The following is a 27626-nucleotide window of genomic DNA, read 5'->3' on the forward strand; positions in this document are numbered from 1 at the left end:
GCTCTGTGCCCCCTTCTCTGTGCCCCCTCCTGAACCCTACACTCTTCCTGCACCCCAACCCCTTGCCCTGAGACCCTTTCTGCACACCACACCCCCTCCCACAGCCCACACTCCCTCCCTCCCGCACCCCAATCCTCTGCCCCAGCCCTACATTCATGGCCCTGCATACAATTTCCCCACCCAGGTGTGGCCATCGGGCCAAAAAGTTTGCCTACCCCTGGGCTAGATGGAAAGTGGAGAGGTCCTGAAACTATTTGTTGCTGTTAAATGGGGTCACAGTTTGGAAAAGGTTGAGAGAACCACATTCATTGAGCCAGAAATTGCTCAGTTGTAAGGGATGTAAAGCTGATATGATGGGGACGTTCCCTATTTATAAATGTTAATTTAAATAATATAAAGAGGTCTACCCAAGGCTCTAGGTGCCCTAATTAAAAATCACTAATTAATATAACTAATTACTAATTAGTATTTATACTGATTGTATTACTAGTTAATATTACAACAATTCAGTTGTATTTAGCTGTGTTATTCACAGTGTCATGAATCCTTACGTGCATTGTCTGGCAGATGATCGTGAGTGGCCCTGTGTCCCCATGTCCTTGATCTTCTTGCTGTCTTCTTTCCAGAGCTCCGTCATTGAAGGTTAGAGGGGATGGGGAAGAACTGGTACTCAGAATCGAGTAAGATCTGCCACAAATAAAGAGACGCTTGCTTAGAAAATGTTCCTTTGAATTATTGTCCTCAGAATTGTACCAGGATGTTCCCAGAGCCTGAGACAGGGCAATAAGTGGTTTTATTATTATTTGTATTCCAGTATGTGCTTGGTGCTGTACATGCACAGAGTAAGGGACAGCCCCAAAGAACTCTACAGTTCATTAGAGACAGGGTTTCTTAACCCATGGGTCGTCACTCCAAACTGGGTCAACAGAATGTGCCCAAGGGCTGCGTGGGAGGCCCAGTGAGGAAAGTGGTTTCTGTCAAAGGGTGGCTGGCAGCCCTGCAGGGGGAGCTGTTGCAGAGCGCATGCCGCATTTCCCCAACAGCAGCAGCTCCTGTGGCTCCGGTCCCGCGGGTCTGGCTGGTCTCGGCTCCCTGCTCTGGGCGTTGAGACCTGTGCATGGGATTGTGGCTCCACTCAGGTTTGACCCAGCCGACCCTCTGTCACAAAAGGGGCTAGCCAGACCAAACTTGAGCGAGTGGCACTGTGACCCTAGACACCACAATGTCCAGAGCGGGGAGCTATACCCAGCCACCCCATGGGACAGGAGCTGTAGCCACCACCACATGATCGGCATGGTGTACTTATTTAATGCTTATTACGTTAATGTGGGTAACATATATTGTGGGTAAGAAATATTTAGTAACTCCAATTTTTTTGTACTAAAGCTATTTACCAGGTCGCAATAGATCTTTGCAAATGGGTCCTGAGCCCCAAAAGTTTGAGAACCACTGCAGTCAAGAACAACCTAAAAAAAATAGGTTGGGAGGAAGTCTTCAGCCAACTTTGGGGCATGGGCTGTCGTTTATTATATGATTGTAGAGTGCCTAGCACAATGGAGGCCAACCTGGTCATGACCCTTAGATGCTACTGCAATATACCATGTTAACCCATGCGGTCACAAGGGTGTGGCAGTTGGGCCAAGTAATCTACCATGTGTGCAGTCTTCTTCATACAACCAATGAAATTGTTGCATGCAAATTAGCTGTAGAATAAGAGTGGTAATTGGTTGAGTTACCTCTGATATCACAATGATCTAGGCCTTGGCATGGCATAGACACGTGTCTTACTGTAGCTGTTCACTGCACGGGTATAATTCATAAAGTCAAAATGGCTGAGAACTTTAAAATTGGATGGTAACAGATCATGACTCCTGGTCATGATTAAACCTGGTGATATTCTAAGCAGAAAGAGCTCCCAGCCTTGTTTGTAGCTGTTTCCATCGCTTCACACTGACTCAATGTTCTAGGCTTCAATGTGGCATGCAGGCAGAGTGACAATCTTTAAATCTTCTTGTATAGACACTAACTTGCCAGTGCACCAGGCTGCTTTTAAGGGGCCATTACTGATGGATACAATGAATATCACTGGAATATCCAATTTTGATACTTGCAAGAGAAAGGATAACATGTAAACAATAACAGCAGCGGAGATCTTAGACATGATTCTCATCTGAATTATACCAGCGTAAATTGTGAGTAACTGCATTTAAGTCAATAGAGTTTACACCAGTTTTACAACTGGTGTGAGAGAAAAGGGATGAATTCTGCCCTCTCCTTAAGAGAATCTATCTCCCTACTTACAAGATACGCTGCAAACTTAGAGACTAGATCACTTCCTTTTTCTTTTTCATTAAATATGCTAATCAAATGGGGCATGCTCAGAATAAAGCCATTGCAGCGAGATGTTCAAGGGCTTAGGCCAACATCCTCAGGAGTAAATTAAAACAGGCAATTACAGAAATTCAACCAACCCTCTATTGATTGCAGGGGATCTTGCTGCGATGTGCATTTTCTTAGTCGTTAAAAATAACCCGTGGGCTAATGTGTGCCGTCATTTGCTTTGACACGGAAATAGCCACCTTCTCTTTGCACTTGGATTAATTGCTTTAAATATGTCAGGAGAAGACTCTCAACTTGCTCCAAGGGGTCTCTCTCTACCAACGAAAGAAAATAGGCCATTTGTGTTTGCTAGTAGGCAATCTGCCAGGGGATCATATCATCCCGGCCAGCAAGCAATAAAAAGTATCATGTCCTTGGTGCTAATGCCCCCTTACCTTATGAGAAAAATAAATATTTGGGCTTACCAATGGGGCAATGTATAGGGTTACCTCATTCAGGCAGGGCACTACACTTGGGTGCCCCCCAGAAACCCCTTAACAAGAGGAGTGTGGGCTGCAGTGCGGGACTGGAAGGTGCTCAGATATTAAGATGGTGAGCATGGTGAAAGAATCTATAGACAATAGAATAGTCCTCGGTCCAGATCACGGCATTCTGATAGCCTCCAGAAAGGCCCCTCTGCACACCCTGAGCAACAGAACCAGGGAGCTGTTCTGGGGTGGAGTCTTGATTCTGCCATGAGACTGCCTTCTCCTTCACACACTCTTCATACTTGAAGTAGAAATCCCAGCTCAGAATACCCTGGAACTTGCCAGGAGGAAGGCAGGGATTATTATTATTACCATAATTTACAGACACTCCCACTAAATGTTGGGTACTTTCCAAATACACAAGGAATTGTCCCTGCTCTCAGGAGGAGCTCACAGTTGAAGAGTGGAGAGATAATTAGACAGAGTTTAGGGAAGATGGAAGAATAATATTCAATTTCTAAGCAGCATGGCAGAAGGGCTTTTTTTTAGAGAGACTTACAGGTACGCAGGGAAGTGGCATACAGATGAGCTCTGGAAGGTCACACCATGCACAGGGTTGAAAGCCAGATCCAATTTTGCAACTGGCCCCTATCTTAATGATGATAATCTGAACCAAAAGCTCGGATCTTAATTGTGACAGATAAGGTAATAATACTGCAATATCCTTGGGAGACCTTATGAATTAAGTTTAAGTATCTTCAGGGTCAATTGTATTAAATGCAAAGTTTATGTATTACGGTGGGCTGGGATTGTATGTAACTTCTCTGGATGGGAGGGGGGATGTGATGTGAGGCTTGGGAGAGTTCAAAGGACTATATTAAAAATGTACCAGACAAAAATGGACCTTGGGGACAATAAGTATGAATTGGACTTCCTCAGAAATACCTAGGGAAAGGTTAACAAAAATTCCTCATCGCCAGTTGTGCAACAACCCAGCCTTTTGAAGCTATGCCCTGAGGAGCTGAGTCATTGTCCACTAATGAGCTGTTCCTGGAGGTTGGAGATCAAAGGCCCACATCACATAAAGAAATGGCTGAACTGCCCAGTCGAGGTTCTCAGAATCTGAGACAGTTATGAACTAGTAAACGGGGAAAATCTAGTTGTGGGTTTTGAAGGACTGACACCTACCAGAGCCCAAGGCTGGAGTGTGGGTGGGGGTGTGTGATCCCTGGAAAGCTTTTTAGCTTGTGTGTAGATTCTTATATTGGTTTTTAAAAAGTTTTCTTTGTGATGCTTTCATCTTAAAAATTAATCTGCTTGCCTAGAAAGAGTTGTATTGTGACTTATAATTGCTGGCAATTATGTTGTTCATAACCTTGGAAGAGAAAGCAAAGTCCAGAGACTGACCTGTTTAAGCAGTCTGGCTTGCTGGGAATATCACAATGGAGGTAAGGAACCTTGCAGCCTTAAAACATCCTAGTCAGGAGGGAGAGAGACGCAGGTCTCTGCCCAAGAGAGGTGAAGCCTCGGTGGCACCTGCTGGGTGGATCACGGAGGGGGAATACAAGTGCAGTTGCCCTGAAACTGTGACATGAATATCCCCCAAACTGCAGGGTATGGGAAATCTGCATGCTGGAGCCTACCTCTGATCCCCTTCAAAGTGACTGTCAAGCCATAGTTTCTTGCCTTTTGTGCTGAACACCACAGTGGCCGTGCTGACAAAAGGCGCAGCCGAGACGCCGTGGGAATGGGCAGCAGTGTGCAGCTGGCATATTCCTGGTCCTTTCTCAACCCTTGACGATGGCCAGCAGCAGCATTTATATCCCACTGCCTTAGTCATTTGATAGTGTGGGAAGATGCTGACCCAGGCGGATGGAAAATGACTTGTCTAGTCTCATGTTTTCCTTTATCTCTGAGCAATTGCTCCATTGCTTCTTAGACTCTGTTTCTTCACCTATCCCTCCTTAAAGTTCATGCAACGTAGTTGCATCCATTCATGGATGCTAGGAATGGGTAAGAATTATGATGATGCAGAAGCGAACCTCTCTGCAACCTCCAATATCTTGTGGTTGGAGAAGTGCCATAAATCTGACTTTGCCGATGTCTCCCTTGCTTTGCTGGTGACTCAAAAATAGAAACCACTGGAGCCCATTCAAGTTAGTCATCTTCCACACATAGCTCATTATTTGGAAGACCCTAGATAAAAATATCCATTGTCTTCTGGGTGAGGCAATTATGCTCCTTGCCTTCCCCACAACATCGCTGCCAGCAGCGTTGATTCTTCCCTGGGGGCAAAGTGTGTCCTTTCCTATATAGCCCTGGAAGGCAGGATTTGAGGAAAGGCTGGCCAAAGGGGTCTCTACCAGTTTTGCTGACGGTAAATCCCCTACAGGCTTTTGGGGGAGATGGGAGGGGAAGGGAGTGTTCCTTCAATGTCCCCACTCACTGGAGTTTAGAGGAGATGGGAGCAACAACCAGTGGATCCACCAGCCGCTGCAAGCTGTAGAATGGGACTGCAGGAGTGGAAGGGGCTACTGAAGCCCACGTGGCGACTGAGTGTGGCTTGGGAATTGAGGATTTCTTCTCTATCCTCCTGGACCTTGTGCCAAATCCGGCTTGTTGAAGGAGGCCAGGAGTGGCTTTGGCCCTCTAAGCGAGAGCAGAAATAGGCAGCCAGGTAATATCCAATGCAGCAATTTGCAAGTGCTGCTGGTATGAGGCTGGGGGAGGAGAGTACTTCTGCCTTTGCAAACAAGATAAACCTCTCCAGCCAAGCAGCTCAAGCACCTACCACAGCCTCCAGCTCTGCAGCCTCCACTTGAGCTGGTCTGAGTCCACAGAACGACAAGGGGCGGGTTTCTACAGTCCTGTCCCTTTAAGTTCACATACGAGAGAGACCCACAGTGCTGTGTCTGGTTTTGTGGCTCCTGTGGGGAAGCTGCCTATAACTAGCTTTGCTGGGTTTCCCACTTCCCTTCCAGTCTCCAGACACTGCTGCGGGCAGGGAGTTTCTGACTCTGAGTCGGCAGTGCAGTAATTCACAGAGACGAATGGGTGCTTAGGGAATAGCCTGAGACAACTCTCCTCCAGAAAGGACTTGGGACCAGTTATTTTTTTGGGGTGTGGCTTAGATTGGTGCCAAGTTGTTACAGCACAATAGCACGGTTAGAAGGAAAGGACCTAAGTCTTTAAATAATGCAGGATGGGAAGCACTTTGTTATTGCAATACTTCTGGCCAGACCCTGAGCTGGTGTAAATCAGGGTAGCTCCACTGAGGTCTGTACAGCTAGACCAATTCACACTACAGGAGGGATGTGGTCCTTGTTTCCTATGTTTTCCTCCTCTGTGTGATTCAAACAGGCTGTGGCGTCGGTAACAGAACAGCCGTTAGGTTACATTTATTGCAAACTCCAAGCTTTCTTCTACATTCCTTACTTTGGGGGGCACACCAGCAAAACATATTAAAGCAAAACCAAAGGAGACCGATTCCATTATTTCTTCGGTTCTTATATGGCTCCTGTTGTAACCGAGCACTGCCACCACCTAAATTTGAATGCATTCGCCTCCACAACATGCCTGTGAGGTGGGGAAGTGCTATTATCTTCATTGTACAGATAAGGGAACTGAGACACACAAAGACTAAGTGGTTTGCCCAGGGTCACACGGGATGTCGGCGGAACAAGGCATTGAGCCTGGGTTTTCTGAATCCCGGGTGAGCATCCCCACTACTTTACCATCTCCTTTATACTAGTGTAAAATTGGCCATCACTCCCAAAGTCGCTGGTGTGACCTTGGTGTAAAACTGGTGTTGGAGCATCGGCCCTGCCCCAAGTTCCAGGCCACCAGCTGGAGCTCAGCCCCTATCGGCCTCAGGGGAGAGGGGGAGTGAGGACGGGGCTCCTGGGAAGAATGTGGGTGGGGCCACAGCCTGGGTGAGGGGAGGCTTAGCCTCCCCTGACCTTTGATACCCACCGCCCGTGGACATACCACAATTTTACAGGGCTGTGTGGGTGAAGGGGTCCCCAACCATGGGGCATAGAGGTCCTCAGGAATTGCTGCCCTGGCAGCTGAGAAGTGATCCCACTCTCATTCTGCAGCCTTTGGGCATGGAGAAGCTTCCATCCATGGAGCCTCCCATTACACAGCCCAGCTGGCCTGCTCTAAGCACATCCTATTGCACTTTATTAGGCAAACTAGCCAGGCCTGCTGTCCTTAGGCAGAAGGGGGGTGGCCTAGTGTTCTACGGAACTCTGCAGTGGACTCTCTAGAAGATTGTGAGCTCTTTAGGGCAGGGGACCACCTTTTTGTTCTGTGTTTGTACAGCGCCTAGCACAATGGGGTCCTGGTCCGTGACAAGGACTCCGATGCACTACCATGATATAAATACATTAATTAATTAATAATTAATAAAATGCAAGTCCTGCAGAGCTGAATCAATCTCTTCCAGCTTTTGTCGTTTACTATATTGGCAGAGTAAGGGAGGGGAGGAAAAGAGGGAAGGGTCTTCAAAACCAGGTCATGTCTGGACACTAAAGATCCTATTTTGTAGGACACGGGGCTTGCTTTGATGTCCTAGGTTAAAATTTGTCCTCTCCTGATTGCTGTGTGGTGCATCTGGCTATCTACCAGGATGCTGGCTAACACCCCAGCAATGGCTACTTTTCAATGATGATGATGTGTACAATGAATTTGTTGAAGGCGCTTCAGAATCCATTTGGGATGGTACAGGCTATATGATCAAAAAGTATGTTTATTGTGATCAGCAGGAAAATATTCACTGTCATTATCACTTTTATCCAACTCCAGGGCTGCTCAGTATTCTCGGCCTGAGCCCCAGTTCTGTCGACATGCCACCTGTTTCAAACCCCTTGGAACCTGAGCGCCTCTGAATGCCTGACACATGGATCATAACTCAGTGAACTGGGTTGCCATTTTTTCCCAAGGGCGGATCCGTAGTATTGCAGTGAGTATTTCTATCTATGTTGACTTGCATTGGCAATGCTGAAACCCAGGGCTCGTGTGCCTGAAAAGATAGTCTGAATGCCTAAAGGCTTTCCAATTATTATGAAAATCAGCCTGCTGTACATTGCATTTGGGACTTGAGCTTAACTTGTCCTAAGTTTGCTTTCTTCTAAATGGCACTGTATTACCTAATATGCACTGTGGGAATCTGTTATGTAAAATCGGTCTGTTTCTGAGTAAGTAAGAATGTTTTTGATAAATGCTCCATATTGCTTTGATTCATTATTTATGTTCTTTAATGGTAATCAGGGAAAGGGGCATTTCCTTTCTTCCCTTTCCTGGAGACAAAGAACTGCTGGAATTGCCAAACTTTTGCTTCCCTTTTAGTTACTGTAATATAATAATAATATTTTTTTAATGTATTGGTGTCTAGGCCCAAAATTCCTCCAGGAACCTTGAGGAAAAATGTAGGTTTCAGAATAAAATAGGCCAGCTCGCTATAGAATAGCGTCAGTGTGCAAACACAGATGACAAGCCCATTGCAGTCGGTGAGGTTTTAGTGGAGAAAGGATGGTCTTGTTAGGGCACTAGACTGTATGGGACATTCCCACCTCAGCCACAGACTTTCTGATTAACCTTGGTCAAATCATTTCAGTGCTCTATGCCTTGGTTACCAGAGATGTTTCCTCCACTCATGGGGGTGTTGTGAAGATGACTTCATAACTACTTGGGAGGTATGGTGATATTAGAGGGATGTAAATACCTGCACAGAGATCTAGAAAGGTTTGCCCCATCTGACTGCAATGTGGAAACCATACGTCAGCAGCCCTCGTCTCATGGGGAGAACTTGGTAAAGTATGGATTAGAGCAACATAAGACACCTGCAAAATGTGAGCCCTTCTGTTTTGAAGTTGTATGTTGGTGCCCACCTGAGAGAATGCGACCTTTGGGTTTGGGGGAATTCAGGTTGTGTGTGCAAGGTGTGGTAGTCATTTGCATTGATATGTCGGTTCAAATGCAAAATGAAACTAGCCATTGTGGGTGTTCATCTGTTACTAACCGCACAGTATGTGACTAAAACTGAAAGGGTAAAAAACAAACAAAAAACCATCCTGAACCTTTCTGTTTTGTTTCTTGCATTTCACTCAACTTGGAGATTTCTTTGGTCGGTTTCTTTTTTTATTCCTAGTCAGTTTCATGCTTCTGTCTCTCTTGTGCTAACACCATGGCCAGCACTGGCTTGTTAACTCTCCCACCCTACCCGCCTTTCCCCAGAAGACTTGTGTGTCTATTGAAGTTTCAAATGCCTACATTTGATTTGTAACTTCCTCCAAAAATGTTGCAACTTCCCCCACCAAACATTTAAAAGTTGGAGGCCAGATTGTGGCTTGGATTCTCCAGGGTGCAATGCACCATTAGAGGGATAGTGGGCAGGAAGATGCTTTCCTTCTCTCCCCTCCCTCATCTTGTCTCGCCATGCGAGGGCTAGTCACAAAGGGCCAGATTTCCCAAGGTATTTAGGCACCTAAAGATGCAGACAAGCATTGGTTTCAATGGGAGTTAAGTTCCTAGGTGCTTCTGAAAATTCCACTAGGCAGCTATCTGCCTAAATACCTTGGGAAATCTAACCCAATCCTTGGTCCTTATCCTCAGGCATCACACACAATGGCACTAACCTCCCCAGAGAGATGGTCTTGCAGGAATGCACGCTCTGTATCATTCCATTACAAAGGGAGCTGCAAGGGAACACTATGACTCATGCTCCTGGTCTTGCCACTGAGAACTTCTTTATGGGACAGCACACTTCATAATTCCCCACCCCTCTTACTGCAAGGATGTGCCTTTACGGCTGCCATCTCTCTCTGGCCCTGTAATAGTTGGTGGTGACCCTTTGAATAATGTTGCTGGAACACCCTGAGTAGTTATATTGAGTTTCTGGTCCCATGAAGAGGAATAGAGCCTGCTTTTCCTTTTGTTCAGGTGTGTGTTTCTGTGGCTGTATGTTCCTCCCAACATCAGTGACAAAGAGAGACCTTGTTTACTCTACTATCATTTGCATTAGGTGAATCCCAGTAGCTGAATTCCACTGTCGCTTCCTGCAGCCAGAAACTGGCCTGAGCATTGCTTACCCATGAAACACCCAGGTCCCGCACTCGTCTGCCTTCGTGATGTAATTCTCAGGCAACAGCCCAGAACAGCCGGTCGCTAGGGAAGTGCCATAAATCCAGCCCTCGCTGGTGCTGGTTTGCTCCACCGGGGACATAAAAATGAAATCCCCTGGAACCAGCTCAAGCTCGTCGTCATTCTGTGGGATGTAGGGATAGATCACTTGCAGTGTCTGGGGAGACGGAGGAGAAAGAGAGAGCATGTGAGAAGGGCATTACAGAATCCTGGGCTATGCGAGAAGGCCGAAGGAATGAACTCGCATATGCCTCTCCCCTGCTGTCTACTATCTTCACCCAACTAGACAATTAACCCTTCTTACACCAGTAAAAGAGAGAGCAAAGGAGAATACAGAAATAAATGATAAGGCATTAAAGATGGAAAAGCCTTGTGAGATCACCCAGTCCCACACTCCAACTGCTGCAGTCTCAGCTTTCTGCATTGTATTACCTAGTTCTAGTGCTTTATCCAGTCTCGTTTTTAACAGGAGGTCAGAGTAGATGATTACAATGGTCCCTTCTGGCCTTATAAATCTACAAAAATCATCTTTAGAGTGTGCTGTCTGCCACATCCCATCGGGAAAGTATTCAATCCTCATTATTGGGAAGTTTTCAGTGTTCAGTTTCCATTTGCCCCTTTCATCCCCTTGCTCCTAGTCATGCTGCTCCTTGTGCCATCCTAAATAATCCCTCCCCTTCCTTGTTCTCCGATTCAGTAAAAAATGTAAGCATGTGCTTAACTTGAAGCATTCTGTTGACTTGGGCCTACTCAAGTACTTAAAAGTTAAACACGTGCTTTGGTCCACAGTTGAACTGGGGACTTGGTATTTACACACACAAGGTTCCCAAGGATCTTCTTCTATGTGTTTACTTATGTTCCAGTTAAAAAGCATTTTTCTTCCCCACTCTTTATTGGCTTTGAAAGTGGGGCAATGACCCTTTGTCACTGAGCTAATACATTTGAACTCATGATATTCTGCTCTTTACGAGGACATTCAGAAAACAAAATTAAAGGCGCTGAGGAGTGTACTGCCTAGAGCATCTCATTTTACAATTATTTCTTAAGATGAATGGGCTCAGGTTTCAAAGTAGGCAGAGAAGTAGCGAGTAATTAGAATTCTACTTCTGTCTGTTGCACTGTGATGTGATGAAAATATATATCCCATTTTGTGTGTTCATGCTTGTTTGTGTATTAGATGTGCACACAGGTGCATGTATCGGGGTGTGAGTGTACAAATATAACATGTAATGTTCAAGAGAGCATGGATGGGATTTACACAATTTTTGTTTTGTTTTGTTACATGTTTACAAAAGGGCAAAAAGCCCTGTAAAACTGAACAAAAAATGTTCTTATGGGGGGGAAAAATTGCTTTGAATGCGATTGTGCTGTTCCCTTCTGCCAGCTGGGAGCTAGAATATATTGTAGGTCATGAGATAGAATGGCAAGTAACCTTCTTTGCTAACTCAAGTGGAGTCAAATGTTGATCAGTAACTTTCCTTGTAAATACCCACAGTCATCCTCCACTTCAACAAAAGGCTTGTTGTCTGACTTATGCACTAATAACTTACATCGCAAAGCAAACATCTAATGAGCAACTCTGTCCTTTTTATGTACCTTGTATGCTCCATAAGGAAATGTGACTTGTCATGCCCAGAGCCGAATGTTGCTCCATTGATTCTAGTATCCTGTTTCTGGCAGCAGCCAGCATCTTCAGAGGAAGATGGAAACCAGTCACTGTCCCTTAATATCCCAAAGCCAAAACTTCCACGCTTGGGCATGCCTAAAGCTGCACACTTAATAAAAGTACCTGATTTTCAGAGTTTCTGAGCATTTGCTACTTCTACTGCAATCAATCCGAGTGCTGGGCATATAATTTGGTCTTTCCTATTCTCTCCCTGTGGCACATCATAATCCAGTTTTCTGTGGGCTGTGATACTTTGGTCAAATTTCAGCTGTGGGAATTAGTGTGCAGGTGGCGGGTGGTGCTGGTGGCCTGTGATGTACAATAGGTCAGACTGGACGATTTGGTGCTCCCTTCTGGGCTTAAATTCTGAGAGTATATCTGGATTCTGGCTCTGGCACAGATGCCTTGGGGAACAGGCTGAATCTCTGTAAACACCTTGGGACAGGGCCTAGGATGTGCCTTTGTAATTGAGCGGGGCCTGATCTCAGTTTGGAGCTTTGCAGCAATGCTGAGAGACAAATCAACAGCAGCCAATTGCAATTATATTTGATTGCTTTCTTTAAAACTGAGATGAACTCCAAAAATTACCTCGTGGTTAGCAAATCTTATATCTCGAGAGAAGATTGCGGCGACCCAGTCGCATCCTAGCTTGACGTCGATGTTCTGTGCTAATTTCTCCAGCGTGGGCAAGTGGCTGGTTTGGAAGTGGTAGGCCAATGTCACGTGCAGCTGTTTCTTATGGGGTTCTACATGCACATCTGAAATGAGAAAGATGCGATCAACAGCAAGCGACTGTCACATTGAACAGCAGACTCTTGCTCCATTTTCAAAGGCATTCACCCCATTAGTGCAGGAGAATTGAGCAAAACCTTTCAGTTAGCAAAGGGAAGACAAATGGCAGTCTGGTCTCTGAAATCAAACCTATAGCACTGCGCACTGGTAATGCACCATTGATCTGAGTCTGACCCTTAGGAATTAGATTAGAGGAGCATTTGGTACCAGGGAGGACAGGGGTGCTTCATGAAATCTTGTATAACCCACTGCCTGAGTCTGCATTATGCTTCCCCAGCCTCTGTGCCTGAGGTACAGAGGAGACGAATGTGCGACTGCCTGCAGCTCCAGGGTTTAGCAGTCCTTTGGCTCAAGCTACAGAGGATCATGCTTCTAGCTGTGGAGGTCCCAGGTTCAGACTTGACATACGTGCCAAACTTTAAAATCTCAATTTTGAGTTCAGAAAACTAATATTTTTGATTGGGAGGTGGGAATTCCTGACATTTTTAAACCGTTTGGGTTTGCAAGGCTGTTTTGATTGAAAAATGTCATTTTCCCGCTAAAGGGCAGCCTTTCCCCCTACCTAAGGGGTTGACGATCTCTCCAAAAATAGGCTGATCAGAGAGGGCTCCTGCATATGGTGCAGGTCTGATGCTCAAAGGTGATGAGCACTCTCAAACTGCCTCTAACATGGGTGCTCAATATTTTGAAAAACAGTCAGTGGTTTCAAGTATCAGAGGGGTAGCCGTGTTAGTCTGGATCTGTAAAAAGCAACAGAGTCTCCTGTGGCACCTTTAAGACTAACAGATGTATTGGAGCATAAGCTTTCGTGGGTGAATGCCCACTTTGTCGGAGGCATGTCAGTGGTTTGTTTTTCTTTTTAATTCCCCCACACTAGATCTTTTCTTTCCTGGCCTCTCCACTCTGTATTTTCTCCAGGGCCGGCTCCAGGCCCCAGCCCAGCAAGCAGGTGCTTGGGGCGGCCAACGGAGAGGGGCGGCACGTCCGGCTCTTCGGCGGCAATTCGTCTGCGGGTCCCTCAATCCCTCTTGGAGCGAAGGACCAGCCGCCAAATTGCTGCCGAAGACTGAAGTGACGGCGGTAGAGCCGAAGTGCCGCTGATCACAGCTTTTTTTTTTCTTTTTCTTTTTCTGCTTGGGGCGGTAAAAACCCTGGAGCCGGCCCTGTTTCTATCTGTTCTGTCTGTCATCTTATGCATCCATTACATTTCCCCCTCTCCCGCTCTGTGCCTTTTTTCCTCCCACAGGTGGAGAACACAAACCTGGGAATGTTAGAGTTCATGTTGAAGTTGAAATATTCAGGTTAACACAGCTTGACGTCCTGGCTCCACTGAAGTCAATAGGAATTTTGCCATAGACTTCGGTGAGGTCAGGACTTCACCCACAGTACAGAAGTATTTTAAAATAAGCCAAACAGAGTTTAAGGTGAGTCGGGGAGTATTCCCAGGATAAGAGGTGAAGCTACTGAGAGAACCTACATAATGAAGGGATTAAAAAAGGTGAGCACACAGGTGAAGAAATGAGGAAATGCCAGATGCTGGGAATGAGCGACAGGGGATGGATCACTTGATGATTACCTACTAGTTCATTCCCTCAGGGGCACCTGGCATTGTCTACTTTCGGCAAACAGCATACAGGGCTAGATGGACCTTTGGTCTGACTCAGTCTGGCTGTTCTTATGTTTTATATAAATCATAATAAACAGAACAGTTCAAACTGGAATACATTGTAAAAATAACTTATTTTTCCTGATTCAACCACATCTAAAAATTAGGGACCGACCAAACGGCAGACATTTGGAGACTTGGTTCCAAACCCAAAATATCAGGTGCTTGCCCAACCCATTTGAATCTCTCTTATTCAGCAAAAATGGACACGTTACAGGGGTGATCTCTGAAAAGGGCCTGGGACATCATATATGGGTACGCGACATAGCAGTGTGCTAGCAATGCACCCTTAAGAATTAGCTCAGAGGAATATTTGGTCTAAGAGGGAACAAATCTCATGGGAACAGGCTGCCTTGAGATTGTTGGTGCTCATTCCTTTTTCTGGTTAGACTAGAAGCAGTGAGGGCAGCCATTTGCGCTGTGTTAAATTGATCAAAAAAAAAAAGCAGATGTTTAAAGTTTACATCCATTTCTTCCCTCTCCTGAAAGTGAGTGTGTCTCTAGGTCACTGTCAGGTGAAACTCCTGGGGACTCAGGACAGCCTGCATTCTACAAGGCCAAGTATATCTACTTTGTTGTTGTTGTTGTTTTAACTATAGCACCTAAATGGCGGCTGTTCTGAGTTCTGGATGGGGGCTTGCAGCTCTACTTCCGGCCACTATGGGGTGCTGGACCAGCAGCAACATACTCCTGAGAGTCACAAGTTCTAATCCCTCCCCCTTTCCCCATATGTACGGAACTGCTGTTTTAATGCATTTTAACCCAGGTGGTGTAAGCCTATGAAAATCTAGGACCATCTTTTGCTGTGCCCAGTTGATGCTGGGTGCAGCAAGGGTGGGGAGGGTGGGATGGCTGGGAGCTGGTTACAGCTCTCTGATGCTCTGCTTCAACCTTGTTGCTGTTCCCTCAGGGGCTGTATAGCTGCCGGGGATCACCAGAGCACATTGAGCTGTGGCCACTCCCACTCCATCCCCCTGTCGTGCTCCCTGCACCAGGGCAAGGAGGCACCGGAGTTAGTTTTGCTTGTTCTGTACCTGCTGGCCGCTCCCATGTGCCATGGGACTCTCCAGCAGAGGATTAGGCAGGTTTCTCCTCCCTTTGTATTAGCTAAGTGCTGGTAAGCAGGCCAGAGAATCTGGTCCCCAACACGGTATGGTGAATTTCCTCTGGACGTACGAAGGCTGAAAGGGGTTTCCCTTTGGTTGCTGAGGTATTTTACACATCTTCACAGAGAGCTGGGCTTGCTTCCGGGAAGCAGAAATGCTGTAAGAAAACTAAACGCTCTTTCTGTCCTTGGTGGGGGAAAAAGCTAGTGCCAGCGCAGCTTGTGGTAGTGAGCTGAGCAGGAAATTCTAGTCTCATAGACAAAACGTCTGTCTGAAAGGTTAAAGAACTGTCAAATGTCAACTTCCCTTCCAGGAGATAACACTTCAGAACAAATGTGATGTGCTCTTTGAACTGAAAACAATAGATTCTGTGAAGAGGCACTGAAACCCCAGAACACGTGGTGGGGTATTCCTCGCTCGTCTTCCTAGCCCTGGAGCCTCGCTTAAAAATCCAACATCACTTCCCTGAGCTTGAAAGCCCTATTTCTGAATGGCATCAAAACTTTTGCATCTGAAAATGCTCTCTGGGGCACCTAGGAACATAGGAATCACTAAAGCAGAGCAGGACAATGGGCCATCTAGCGTCCTATCTCAGACAGTGGCCAAGGCTGAATACTTCAAAGAAGGCAAAATTCCCACCTTCCCAGACCATGCACCAAACTGGGCAATACAATCGCACGGAGGGTGCCAGGAGGGTAGATAACACAGACACTAACTAGGCTCCTGATTCAGCAAGGCACTTGGGTGCCTGACTAACTTTAAGCACGAGTAGTCTTACTGATGTCACTGGGCTAATTACCTTCCTGTATTGGGGACGGTATTCCTACATCTCTCCCCTCAGAGTCGAGAATAGAATTCAGGAGTCCTGACTCCCAACTCGTGCTCTAGCTACTAGATGTCACTGCTTTTCTGTGGACAGCATTAAAAAAAGCATCTTTCTCAGCGTGCCTCCTGTTAGCCTAGTGTTTTGTCATTGGCTATTCACTGTAAAATGTCAGGCCTACCAAAGACGACGGTTAGTGTGCTGCCATGAAAACAATGCGCGTTGAAACAGCCATTACGGGATAAGTGATAGGCTAAATAAAGCGTATATCTTAGTCCCTGGCATCTTGGATTACACTACAGTTATTCACTGGACAAAATCAGCTATTTGTTTTAATGGTCACTTACTTAAAAGGACATCCTTTATGATCAAGCTCTTTCTTAGTCTGAATGAAATATCTTGACAGAAGGGGAATGCAATTGTAAGAAGAGCATGTTTTGGGGAGGGTAAATTTAGTGTGAGGACCAGTCTTGGGAATCAAATTAATTTATTTAGTGTCAGATCCTCAGCTGGTGACTTGTGTGGAGTTAAATAAATAAATAAATAAAATAAATTAATGGAGATATCCTATCTCCTAGAACTGGAAGGGACCTTGAAAGGTCATCGAGTCCAGCAGGACCAAGTACTGATTTTGCCCCAGATCCCTAAGTGGCCCCCTCAAGGACTGAACTCACAACCCTAGGTTTAGCAGGCCAATGTTCAAACCACTGAGCTATCCCTCCCCCCAGTTTTGCCAGGTTACACCAGCTGAGACTCTGGCCCTTACTATTTACCACAAAAGGGATACTGTGCAGGGAGTGACACTGCCCCACTAAAAGTGCCTCAACCCTGATTTGGAAAAGACCACTTCTGGGGGAAAACAGTCTAGTCTCTCTTCCCCACCGTCTAAACTGCTAACAAGGAGGCCAGTTGTGGTGTGGGCATCTCTTCCTTAAGGATTGGACTCTGATTCCCAAACAGCCCATCCTAAGTTTTTATCAGGACCTTCTGGCCAGACTTTGGCAATACAGTGGGTGCATTTTACCACTACTTACCATGAATATTTGGCACTAGTCAAGATACAACACTTGGAGCTCCTATAGCTTGCCTTTGACATTTCTTTCCTGTGTACTCACCCACTTTAGAAGCAGCTTCTGTAGCAAAGTCCGCCGCAAACTTCTTGAGGACCTCAGCGCTGTCCTCCTTGACGAAAAGCCCAATGAAGTTCGAAGACGTGTAGAGTTCTAAAGGCAGGGGAGCAGGGAATTTGCATTTCCATCGCATCACTGTGGCCTGCAGGGCTTCGTTGAGTGCATCAATCTTGCTGTCTTCGCACTGCCAATGGAAGCAGGACAAATGTTCCTTAGGGGTCAGGAATTCGTTCACTGGGACCGTATATACCCTTGGAGTGTACTCAGAGAAGAAAGGAAGGGTTCAGGGAGATGGACCTGAATGGTTTTACACCTTGGGCTTTCATCAAAGTAGAAGAATGTAAAGAACTAGCATATACCTCAAACAAAAGGAAACAAGCAAGAGCTGGGTGAATACAACAAAAACTCTTCCATGGATTTGCATTCAAATATTTCAGCTAACCAACTTCAGAGGTATTCACTCTCCTGTTGCATTTGTTGCATGGCCTAGTTGTTGGGGTTCCCCTGAGACCTCTTCCATTTGGCTCCCTAAGAACTCATCTCATCTCTCGTCTTGTCACTCAGGCTCCTTTATTTGGCATACAACAAAGCTATGTTGAGTTGATTAGATTCAAAAATAGGAGGTGGGTGTAGGCGTACCACACACCCAAAATTACAGGGCAAACCTCTTCCTTTACATATGTTTACCATTACATTGCATTTACTATACATTACATTTTGGGATTGGCTTGGTCACTTTATAGGAACCAATCCCAGGACCGCATGCACTGTCCATACATAGCTTACTCTTTACTTCATCTTACGTTCCAGGCTTATTTTATCCATTGTTATCTTGTCCATTGTAAATGGCTCCCTGGGTGTTCCCCTTTATTTTAGCTAGTACAGACATTCTGTTTCAGATTGCTGATCCATTTACCTCCCTAATCTTGTCTCCCAAGAAATAAAGCCTCATCCAGATCTAATTACTCAGGTCAAGCCAGGCCTGCACCAGTGATTATCATGTTTCCAACATGCCCATCAATTTAGTAGGCTTCCAAAGTTAGTGACCCTCTAGGAGGAAGAACTAATCCCCTATCTCTTTCTTATGATTCCTACAAGAGATATGTCAGGTGTCTTGCTCTTCCATTTTATTTTTCAGCAGTTTTACCATAGCCATTCTTATCTAGTCAAATACAATGACAAAGAAAACACAGCAGGAGTACAGCTTTAACATTAACACAGTATGAAATATTCATAGATAAATACTCCTGAGTGTTTATAAGAGAAATAATTCCCTAACATCCCATGCATCCTTCCCCCCAAAAAGAAGCATCAGAAGCCCAATATAGCTGGAGTCTCTCTGTAAAGCTCAGAAGAGCTCCATTCATAGTTGGCGCTTGTGCCTCTATAGGTTAGTGTTAGGTTTTTTTAGGTTAGCTCAGTCAGCCAGTCAAAGAATGTGTGTGCGGGGCGGGGGGTAGCAGATTTCCCTTTCCGTCAGATGACTCTTTCAGTCACTAAGTGCTGCAGCAATCCATTTCCTGGCATTACTCAAACAAGGTGGATCTCCTAGAATGTTCAAACACAGAGGCTTGAGGTGGGGGAAATCTCTACCCCGGTCGCCTTAGAGCACCAAACACTTTCTTTCAAAACATGAACATATTTTGACATTCAAAGACTATCCGAGACAGGTTTGCATTGGAACTGTCACAACTCCAATATTTGCTATGTGGGGTGAGTCCAGCTTTAAGCAATCACCCAGGTGACCAACAATATCTCTTTAGAATTTTGTTCTGAACGAAATCCAAAACCAGAACTGGATGTTCTGCACATACGATACCAGATATTGTCCCACCTGTCAGAGCAAAAGGAAATGTTTAGCATCTTCTCCCTTTTTTCTTGCATGGTACAGTCAGTAGGATAAATCAAGGAGTTCACCATTTGTATGTGTTACCCACAAAATGTTTTTGGCTAACATACTTTTTAAGGTGCACTTCAAATGGATTGTTTGTTGTCTGCCAACAATTCCCCAGCTCCTTTATAATTTTGAGTCAACGCTTATTGTAGAAAGGACCTTGCTCTATTGGGTAGCTGGCGTTTATCATGAAGATACATGAAGCAGGCTAAAGATGTCTGTTCAGTAATCTTTTTTATGGTTAATGTGTCCATGGTTAGCTGGGAGGATTTGAGTTTTGAGCTATTAGCATATTTTAATAGGGGTTATTCCACATTGGTACCGAAGGAGAGCTGGGGAGATTAGAAGTGGTTATGGATTTGATTTTCTTTGGGGAACGGCCAGCCAAGCAAAGAATAAGATTGTGATATGGCTGCCCTAAGAATCAAACACTGGACTCCTGGAGGAGCATCTGTGTATATTTTGCCTAGTGATGCTATGGTGATGAGACCGTTAGCGCTGCATGTGACAATCGTTAAGACCATACTGGCGCCAATCTGTGACTGATACTGATTTAGTACAAGGGATTTGTGAATTCTCTTTTGAGCTCTGCCATTCATTTACTGTGTGACCACGGGCAAGTCACGTCACCTCTCTGTGGTTGTTTCCCCATCTGTAAAATGTGTAGAGTGACACTTCTCTGCTTCAATAGGGGGAACTGCGAAGCTTAATTAATGCTTAAAAAGATCTCTGGATAAAACACCGTATAGAAGTGCAATGCATCATTGGCTTCCAGCAGGACACCATCTCCTAGAACCCTAATGAAAAATGAGCAAACATATTTTTCAGAGGAATTCAGTGGCCTAGTCTCCAGTGACATTATTCTGTTAAGACAGTGGTGGCTTGTAATGGACTTGTTTAACAACCATTTTGCTTCCCAGCCTGGTGTGCGTCAAGCGAACCCAGTAATAATATTCCCTGAATTCCCTCGAGCACGAAGCATTTTACGATCACTGGAGAAATATGTAACTCAACCTGCCTGAACCTGGTAATGGTTGCTGCCAAACAAGATGCCCAGGACAACTGAATGAGAAGCACTGGCTCACCATGAAGAACTGGCAAAGAGTAATGTGTGGGAAGATGTTATGAGCTTTGTTCTTCCCACAGATCTGCTTCGACTGCTGCCAGAAATCCGAGAGCTTCTGAGCCAAGGGGCCGGTGGGGCGCAGGTAGAGGACATATTCCCGAGGCAGGGGGTCATCAAGGAATGGGTCCCCCACATGAGAGAACAACCTGAGAGAGAGGAGGGAAGAGGTGGCTATTTAAGAACGGCAGAAACCTTGAGTAAGAGATTAAATAAAAAGACCCATATTTTTGTAGCAGAAAGAACCAAAATTTGAGTTCTTCCCCACTCCCCATATGTTACTAGCCTGGGGGCCACTGATCTCCCAGGGACCAGGCATGGAAATGTACAATTCTGCTGTCTATATGTCCAGTGTGGCCCAGTTATTATTACTAAGTAGGGAGGAAGTCTGTTCTTTCAGTTAAGACCCTGGACTGGGACTCAGTAGACCTGAGTTCAGTCTTTGGTTCTGCCATAGGTTCTTTGGGTGACCTTGTGTTAAAGGTGCTTCATAATTTTGGGTACCCAATTTGAAATATATTAAAGGGGCCTGATTTCCAGAAGGCAGAAGTTGCAGTACTCTCTGAAAATCATGCCCTTTAACTTGTTCTCAGTGTGGACACTCAAAACCGAGGCACCCAAAAACCTTTGTTACCTTTGAAAATTAAGAGCTCAAACTCTCTCCGTTCCACAACTGTGAAGTGAGGGCGATAAAACTTCCTTTCTCTCACCTAAGTCGACCTTGCCTATTGAGATGGTCAATATTTTGGGGCGGGGACTGTCTCTGACCATGTGTCTTATGGTGCCTAACACAAGGAGACATTGATCTTGCTAGTGTCCCCTAGGTACTGCCGTGGTATCAACAAACAATAATGTGGAGCTTCCATAAATAACATTTCACATTACAATCTGTAAAATATGGTAAATAAATCTTATCCCCTTTTAAAAATTATTTATTACTTCATACCAACCAGTCACATGCTGCTTGGACACTTCTTCCGCCAGTGGATGCCAGTGCTTTTTGTCTGAGGAGGGGGAGGTAAAGAATATTCCATTGTTAGTATTAACGGGTAGACAGAAAATGGATAGTAACATCTGCTGCTTGAACTGGACTCTGCAGCCATCAGAAACCCTGGTAACTGTGGTTCTGGATTTGCAGACACAGGCAATAACTAAAGGCCAGAGCCTGATGTCCTAACTCCCATTGAATAATGCATTCCCCTATGAATGCTCCGATTTAACTCAATGAGACTATTTGTGGAGTAAAGCACAGGTAGATGAAGGCAATCCAGGTCCATAGACACCCCCCCGAACTGATGCCCCACCCGCTGCACCATGTCCTGTTCAAGGTGGTAGTGGCAAGGGCCATCCAAACATGGGCAGTCTGCTCAGCTGATACAGGTCCAGCCACTGCTTCCAGGCTGAAGTTTTGCTCCTTCCTACCCACTACTTCCTCTGGTCAGGTGAGCTGGATTCCTACAAGAGAAGAGAGAACTCAGCTCCTCTGAGCAGTGGTACCCTTGCTCGGTTTGAATGAGGGCTTGAGTGAGACTCTGGCCTTAGCTAACCTGAGCGGCACAGTTAATGTCAGCTGTGGCACCAAGAACAGTCAACGGTGGAGTAGCTTTCTCTGCAAGGCAGCAAGGTTAGAGCACGGGCAGAGACGTGCCCTGCTGAGACCGTCTAAACCCAGTCACAGGGTTGAATGCCAGATCTTCCAATTTTATCGTCAGCCTTGTGATAGTTAATGTCGTACTTGATGCCCCGGCTTCTGGAGACGCGTGATTATGTGAGAATCTCCGTTTTCATTTTAAGAAAAGCGTTTCTAGTGCTCATGGTTGCACAGAAAAGTTTGAAAAAGTGACCCGAGCACACCCCAAAGGCTTAAAAACTAGGAGTCAAACAAAAAGAACTCCAAACTTATTTTTTTTTTAAAAAACTCATAATTGTTTTTAGCCAATCTTGTGACTTTCTGGGATCTGTCTCATGATTCTGGAAGGTGAGGGGTTGGCAACATGGCATTCACATATTGCCTCATTGCAAGCATATCCTGCTTAGGAGGTATATTCTCTCTTCAGGCTTTCATTGTGAAAGGGCTGCAGTGTTTTATTTACAAACACAGGGAATATGGTTTCCCGCTGCTTACAAAAATGTCTTCCTGCTCAATCTCTTAGCTGCCCCATGGCGCTTTACATGTCCTATCAGCACCATTTGTAAGCAGGACTTATCTAAATGTGAACATACATGGAATCTGGATCTATTCTAAATGCACCTTATTACAGACTCAATAAAATTAAATGTTGCTTGATCAGTTTACAAAAGTCAGCATGCAGTGTCTGTTTTCTTTCTCTTTCACTTGGAGTGCTTCATTATAGATAAGCCCCTTTGTTTCAGATCCGTTGCTAACAGGATTTTAAAATGACCTACTTATTGGCCTTTTGATCCGCATGAAAATCAAAGTGGATGGATATGAAAATACAGCCATCTCATTCAGCTTTAAGAAGAGCAGAGAAAAGCAACCACCACCAGGGGGCACAAAGCAAATATTTTCAGCCTGGAATAACCTATGGAAAACCTGCTAAATGTGTGCAGCTCCTGTTAAATTGATCCCGTTCCTGTCCTGATTTTTCCCTTTTAAGTGCATAAATATTCCGTTATTCTAACAAAGAATAAATAAAAATGTACCAGGAAAATACAGGAGGAAATCAACACACTGCAATTTAATGTTGGATAGCACCTGTTTATCCAAAAATGTTTTCCCAAATATCGATATAATGCACTGAAAAGCAGCTATACCTGGGGTGGTCAATTAGTCTACAGAACTCATTGCAACAGTACGTCAATGAGGTCAAGAACTCATTAGGATTCAAAAAAGGATTAGATGTTTATATGGATATAATTGTGTATATTAAAACATGAAGAAGAACTTTGGAAAGGATAGAAACCTCATGTTTCAGGGCATAAGCTGACCTCTCATAATTGGCGGTCAGGAGGAAACTTCCCCGGGGAGCAGGTTATCTCATAACTCCTACTGCAGGGTGTCTTTCTCTGAAGCAACTGGTTCCACCCCACTGTTGGAGACAGGATACTAGACTGAGGCTACGTCTTCACTATTCGCCTGAATCGGCGGGTAGAAATCGATCTCTCGGGGATCGAATTATCGTGTCTTGTTGGGACGTGACAATCGATCCCCGAATCGACGCTTGTACTCCACTGGCGCAGGTAGGAGTAAGCGCCGTCGACGGGGGAGCCGCGGAGGTTGATTTGCCGCCGTCCTCACAGCAGGGTAAATTGGCTCGGATATGTCGAATTCAGCTATGCTATTCGCGTAGCTGAATTTGCGTATCTTAAATCGACCCTCCCCTCCCCCCGTAGTGAGGACGTAGCCCTAGATACACCATGCGTCTGATCCAGTCTGGCATGTGCTGCACAGCGCACAACCTGCTTTACAACATCATGGGGAAGGAGAAAGTTTGATGCAGGGCACTGGGATAAAACCACGGCTCTTACAAAAAGTGCCGTGTGCAGCAGAGACTGCCTCAATTTCTAAGGATGCCTCCAAAATGCCATATCATGGGACCCAATATAACTGTCTCATCAGGAGAAAGGGGACTGAACGGATCCCACTGAAAGGTGAACCCCAGTGGTTGCAGCAGGGAGTCTATATACTTGAAATTCAGGGCTTTGAAGCCTTGAACAATCAATGGCATCTTTCTCAGGATCAAGCAGCAGAAGCATTCAGCTACATGTACGGCTTCTGTGAAGGTAACAATTCTGCTTGCTGCCCTCACCCCTTCAGCAGGTCCAGGAACACGGGGCTGGGACCAACACAGAAAGTGGCTGGTTTTATTTGCCAGCTGTTAAACTGGTCTAAGCGGCTGCCTTTGTACTCTTCTATGGAGAGTATAATCTGTCTCACAACTCTATGCAGTAAAAATTTGCCTCATGACAGGAAAAGCTCTATTCAGCTGCTAGCTGATACCCTCAAACTTGTTAAATATTATGTTATGGCTTATTGTAAAGTGAAGACTTCCTGACATCTTTAAGCTGACAGTGCATGTAGGCCGAGCTGATAGAATCAATAAGAATATCCTGCATTATTATCTTCTGAGAGAATGTACAGTTGGGTTGGAGGACATACTGGTTTGAAATGAATGCAAAGGGCCTGGAGTCAACACTTCTGGGAGGGAATTAGTCTAGTGTTTAGAGCAGGGAAATGGAGTCCGTGCTCTCCAGCATTGTACTCTTAGTTCTGCCAATGGCTCCCTGTGAAGACTTGCTATGCCTCAGTTTCCCTATCTATCTTTAGTTAAGGTTTTTGAAAGCACACGGATATCCGCGCAGGAATAGCGCTGCACAAGTGCCAAGTCTTCCTAATACACTAGCACGGACATGCATGAATGAGAGAGACTCAAATCACCGAGTCGGCTACATTCCATCTATTCAGTTGCTTCTCCCCACAAATACGTGCCCTCATTTTGAGAAATTAAGAGGAAGGCAAAAGGTACTGACGCAGAAAGGCCAGTGTTGCAAATGTGTGATTATGAAAACACTTCCTACTCAATGTTTGTGCTGCCCTTATCTGCCAGCATTCCATTGCAATGAGTGGAACACTGGGACATTCCCAGCTCATGCCTCCTATTAGGACATAACATTGCATAGCGTCATTGTGTCCCTGGTGTGTTCTACCTAGATGCACTTTGTCTAGCATAGCTCTAAATGACTCACACAGTGAAGCTGCCATTGCTTTCTTTGGAAGACTATTGCACAGGTCGCTAAGCCCTGGGGATGCAGAGCCTGGGGGGTGCCAGTCCTCAGCTGGTGTAAACTGCTATATACCCATTAACTTCAATGGAGCTTTCCCCATTTATACCAGCTAACTTTCTGGCCCTAGAGTTTCCTTAGCTCTGTTTCTTCCAGTCAAACTGCCTCAGATCAACCCCTCTCCTCTCTCTCCTTGCTTGTTTACATTAGTGGTTCTCAACTAGGTGTACAAGTATCCCTGGGGGGACACAGAGGACTTCAGGGGTACATCAACTCATCTAGATATTGGCCTAGTTTTACAACAGGCTACATTAAAAGCTCAAGCGAAGTCAGTAGAGACTAAAATTTCATACAGACAATGACTTGTTTATACTGCTCTATAGACTATACACTGAAATGTAAGTACAATATTTATATTCCAATTGATTTATTTTATAATTTATTATTATAATTTAAAATTTATTTATTTTATAATTCTCTGGTATGAATGAGAAAGTCAGCCATTGTTCAGTAACAGTGTGCTGTGACACTTTTGTATTTTTATGTTTGATTTTGTAAACAAGTCGTTTTTAAGTGAGGTGAAACTTGGGGGTACGCAAGACAAATCAGACTCCCGAAAGGGGTACAGTTGTCTGAAAAGGTTAAGAACTACTGGTTTACACCCTTTAAAATGCTGTTGAAACGTCACTCTCCACACCATAGACCTGGTGCATCTAATGCATTTAAGTTGTATTGTATCCACAGCAGCAAATCTCCATTTACATTAAAAATTTACTTCCTCCAAAGCCCCACTTGCTTTGAAATGAGCCATTTCTCCAGTGCATAGTGTAGGCTGACAGGCTGGCTCATGCCCCTGATTTAGTCTCTCCAGACCCCAGAGCAGATAGTTCCAGGCATCATGCATTGTGTAGCAGGACATAGGGTGCTGCCACCCACCCCTCTTGCCTCATTCTCTACATGAACCTATGAATGTTTTCTTGGAACGAGTGGTACAATAAAGCTCTGTTAGAATAGACAGCAGCTCTCTCTCTGCTGCCTTTTGTACTCAAGGGACCCAGAAAGACGTTAGAACTGGAGAGGTGGGAGGGGGAAAAAGGCATTTACCTTCTGAAGTTGCTCATCAACAAGGGTGTGTTTAGCCCAGACTAACATTTTTCTGTCAGGGAGCATCCCCCCGCCCCCACTTCCACCCCCGCAGCCCAGTTTAATTTTCAGTACAAGGAAGGAAATTGCATAAGGTAAATTTTTGTCATGGCATTTGAGATAGAGAAACTGTTTGTTTTCATGCTATTTAGTGCAAGGGAAAGGTAACTGTGCTTCAGGCTGATGCCCTCTATGTCACCACAAAACAGGGACAGTAAAGAATTTCCCCCAAATGCCCTGTTCGTTAGCCATCAACTCGGACACGGAAGGGACATTCCTCAGGGTGCTTAGTCTCCGCAGCCCCTTTAGCACTCAGGCCGACATCTTCAAAGCTGGGTGCTGACAGTTAGGTATGTACATTTATATGCAGTCACCTAAATAAATCACCTGATTTTTACATCTGCTGACCACCTGCAGTGGGAGCCGGTGGACCGTATTCATCCCCTCTGAAAATCACTGAAATCCATAGTCAAGTCACCTCATTAGGTGCTTAACTGTAGGCACATGGGGTTGAAATTTGTTGTCTGGTGTGGAGGCCGGTTTCAATTGGGTGGTTTTGTGAAATGGCTACTTCAGGATAGGACCTAGACTGAACCCACCTCAATTCTGACAGGTCACTAAACAGCCATCAGATGATAATTTCAGGTCCTTACTAACTGGAGCTGGACTCAGCCTGGAGACCTACAGGTGAAAAGGCTTCACAGAGCATTACTAATCCTTTGAGCCTTGTGGCTTTTAACAGACTTAACACCAGGAGTCACTTCATCCACCACCACATGCAGCCACCTCTGAGGCAAGATAGGAACACGTGTTTAATAAGGACACAGGACGTGAGGAGGATACTGCATCCAAATGAAATTACAGAGGGGACTGAGAGTGGGCAAGCTAGAATTTGTTAATCTCTTAACATCTCTCCTGAAAGTGTCATGAGATCTTCAACCATCATAAATCTTTGGGCTCTCCAATCATCTGTGTGCCCATTAAAACCTTGCTAAGACAGCGATTTGGTATCAGGTCAAAAGGATGAGCACCCCCTTCTAAATCACCAGTAAAACGGCACATAAATGTTCCTAGGAAGTCTCCCACCCAAACTCTGCACCCTGAGCTTGTAAGATATTGCAGGGCCACAGCATAAATGGTATTGCTGCACAGGGACAGCTGAATAACACATTCGCAGTTAATAAGTAAACAGCACACAATACCCATTTCAGCCCACAGCTGTTTAATGGAAAAACATATAGCCCTGTGTACTACACAACTTAACTCATTACTGTAAAAGGATTTTGGCTTCCTGTAATTTTCATGGTGGAGAAAAGAGTAACGGGGGGGAACGTCAATTCAGCTTGGAGATACATGTCAATAAACATAAAGCATAATGGCCAAAACCCATTTACTTCAAGGGAAATGACTTTAAGGGAATGATGCATTAACCATAAAGAGAAACTTCAGTCTCAGTAACAGCATATTGAAATCTTTTCTCCTCTTGCTAATTGCTCCGCTTTCTTACTGGAGCCCTGTTTAAAAGAGAGCACACATTTGCTATCAATAGGGCGGCAGCTTGCAGGGTAACGAATTAGGAGCTAACATGTA

General features: G+C 45.1%; 1 protein-coding gene across 2 annotated transcripts in view; it reads right to left on the reverse strand.

Moving 5' to 3' along the window:
• Positions 1-27626, reverse strand: part of UBASH3B (ubiquitin associated and SH3 domain containing B) — a 104603-nt gene that overhangs the window by 23004 nt on the left and 53973 nt on the right. For both annotated transcript variants that reach the window (XM_034754414.1, XM_034754415.1), the window contains exons 2-7: positions 21101-21154; positions 20113-20299; positions 17119-17317; positions 12205-12374; positions 9899-10107; positions 552-687 (exon numbers count right to left, since the gene is read on the reverse strand). In XM_034754414.1, the coding sequence (XP_034610305.1) occupies positions 552-687; positions 9899-10107; positions 12205-12374; positions 17119-17317; positions 20113-20299; positions 21101-21154 (955 nt within the window). The remainder of the gene's footprint in view (positions 1-551; positions 688-9898; positions 10108-12204; positions 12375-17118; positions 17318-20112; positions 20300-21100; positions 21155-27626) is intronic.

The sequence above is a fragment of the Trachemys scripta genome, chromosome 21, assembly GCF_013100865.1.
Source record: "Trachemys scripta elegans isolate TJP31775 chromosome 21, CAS_Tse_1.0, whole genome shotgun sequence".
In the NCBI taxonomy this organism is placed as follows: domain Eukaryota; kingdom Metazoa; phylum Chordata; order Testudines; family Emydidae; genus Trachemys; species Trachemys scripta.